This window comes from Lipotes vexillifer, unplaced genomic scaffold (genome assembly GCF_000442215.2).
Source record: "Lipotes vexillifer unplaced genomic scaffold, Lipotes_vexillifer_v1.1 scaffold371, whole genome shotgun sequence".
NCBI lineage: Eukaryota > Metazoa > Chordata > Mammalia > Artiodactyla > Lipotidae > Lipotes > Lipotes vexillifer.
Window position 1 is genome coordinate 3737515 of NW_006786304.1, and position 2458 is coordinate 3739972.

At 55.3% G+C, this 2458-nt stretch overlaps 1 protein-coding gene across 1 annotated transcript; it reads right to left on the reverse strand.

Annotated features, from left to right (window-relative positions):
- On the reverse strand, positions 1 to 1521 carry ERICH4 (glutamate rich 4). The gene is made up of 2 exons (XM_007458610.1): positions 1348 to 1521; positions 1 to 192 (listed from the first exon to the last, which is right to left on the reverse strand). The coding sequence occupies exons 1-2, from the start codon at positions 1519 to 1521 to the stop codon at positions 1 to 3; spliced, it is 366 nt and encodes a 121-aa protein (XP_007458672.1).
- Between the last annotated feature and the right edge of the window lie 937 nt (positions 1522 to 2458).

Genomic DNA, 2458 nt, shown 5'->3' on the forward strand with positions numbered 1-2458 from the left:
TCAGATAGTCATTTCAAAGTCAGGGAGGCGGTGACCTGGGGCTGGACCGCAGGCCCCCTCCTGCTTCCCTTCCAGCTCTCTGTCCTCCTCCTCTTCCCGGAAGGTGATCAGTTCCTCCAGAAGTGCCTCCATCTCCAACCCCAGGCTGCATAGCTTGCCCAGCAGCTGGACATCCACTAGGCGGAGGTTCACCTGTGGGTGGGAAGGGGGAGTCATGGGCATCCCACCCCAGAGGGCAAGGGGTTAGTGTGCCTCTGCCATGAAACCTGCATGGGAGCAGGTCTCAGCTCAAGTCCCAGAAAACATTCTTTGCCTGACCAAACTTTACTCAGGATCCTGAACCTTTTCCTAGGCCCATCAGCACTTCTTGGTAAAATCCAGTTTTAGCAAGAATCCCCCCTCCTCCTTATTTGATCGGGTTCCTCACCCTCCACCCTCCCCCAGGTGATGGCGGCTCACCCTGACCTGCCTTCAGCAAGAATCCTGCTACATAGGTTGAGCCAGAATCCCCCCTATACCCCTGATGTTTCCCCCTTGGAATTTTCTACCCCCTGACCCCTCTCCTGCTCCTTGGCTGTATATTCCCCCTTGCCCATGCTGTATTCAGAGCTGAGCCCAATCTCTCTCCTCTACTGCAAAATCCCCATCACAGCAGAGTCTTCATACCTAGACCCTTGCCATCTTTAACAGGCGTCATAAATTACTTTCTCCTTAACAGTCCTGGCCCACGGCACCGCAGGTGGGATCCTCACTGTGTCCCTGGACTCTGCCATCCTGCTTCTGTCTCTGATCTCTGCCCTGTCTCCCTTTGTCGTGGTCTCTCCATTTCATTGTCCCTCGCTCTCTCCATCTCTCTCATTCTTTCTCTGTGTCTTGAGCCTTAGTCTCTTGGTCTCTCTTATTAGGTCTCCCTCTCTTGTGATCTGTCTCCATCTCTCTGTCTCTACTTGGCTGTCTCTGTCTGTCTCTGTCCTTCCATATCCCTGTCTTTCTGTCTGTCTCTATTTCTCTGCCCTGCCTTGGACTGTCTCCACCTCTCTGTCTTTCAGATTTAATGAGTCTGTCCTTGTTGCGGCTCTCAATCTCTGCTTTCCATCTCTCGTCTCTTTCTGGGTCTCTCTGTCTCTGCCTCTCTCTAGTCCTGTCTCTCACTCTTTGCGTCTTTCTGTGTCTCTGTCTGTGTCCATCGTTCTCTGGGTGTGTCTGTGTCTGCCTCTGCCTCTATTTCTCTATTCCTGTCTCTGACTTTCTGTCTTTCAATCTCTGGCCCTTTTTATTTACATTCATTCCTATTCATTTATCCACTCCCCCCACCCCATCTCTTACCCCTCCAAACCCCTTACTCACCAGCTCCTTCCAGAGCCACAGCAGACTCTCCCTGGCACCTCCAGTGTCAGCCCCTGGGAACATGAGGGTCTGATCCACCCTCTTCACTGGGGGCACCACCCTCAGGGCCCGCGGGGGTGGGCCCAGCCCTGGGGGCACCAGTCCAGCCTGCCTCAGTTGCTTCCACAGCTCCATAGTCTCTGAGCAGTGGCAGCCAGGAGCAGGAAATAGCAAGGTCCAGTGACCCAGTCCCCTGGGGAGCTGGGGGCTGGGCGGGGGGAGTAAAGGGCAGTGGGGGGGGGGGGGACCCCCTCCGGCCACCCAAAGTCCATTCTCCACTGAGAATCAGCAGCTTCGTGTGTTTTTGTTTTGTTTTAATCGAAGTCTAACCTCAACTCTGCTCACAAGGATCCAACCTCAGCCCCTCTGGCGGAGGTCAAACTCCACCTTTCCCGGCCTCTTCTCAGGCCTGACCCCACCCCAGTGTGTGGATGCCCGGCCTCACCTCGTCCCGCCCCTTCCTGGGTCCCACCCACTCCTCCTCCCCAGCCTCCCCTGCAGCCCGCTTCTCCGCTTGATCTCTGGCTTCCCCTGGCTTGGTCCTTGCCAGTCTTCTCCACTCGGGCCCTCCCAGGGCTTCCCAGACAATGTGCCTGAGGAGCCAGGAGTGGCTTCGGAGAAAACGATCCCTTGGCCAGGGTGCCTCGGTGTCCAGGCTGTTGGCCCACAGCTGAGCAGCCAGTTCTGCCGACCCTAGACTTGCCCAGAGACATTATCACTAGCAGCTTGGGCCCCGTCGTGGAGAAGGTGGGGAGGCACTGCGGGCCTCCCTCCGCTAGAACCCCTCTTGCAGGGGTGTTAAAATTCCACCTATACGCCAATGGCTCCCAGGTCTCTGACTCCAGTCCTGACCTCCAGACCACTACTCAGCATCTCCAGCTGGATGTCTCAGGCATCTCAAGGTGAGTGTGGTCAAAACAGAACTCTCAGCTGGGATCTACCCCACTGTATTAGTTTCCTATTGCTGTTGTAACAAGTGACCACAAACTTAGTGGCTTAAAACAACACAGACTTATTATCTTACAGTTCTAGAGGTCAGAAGTCTAAAGTGTGTCCACAGGTCTGGGTTCCT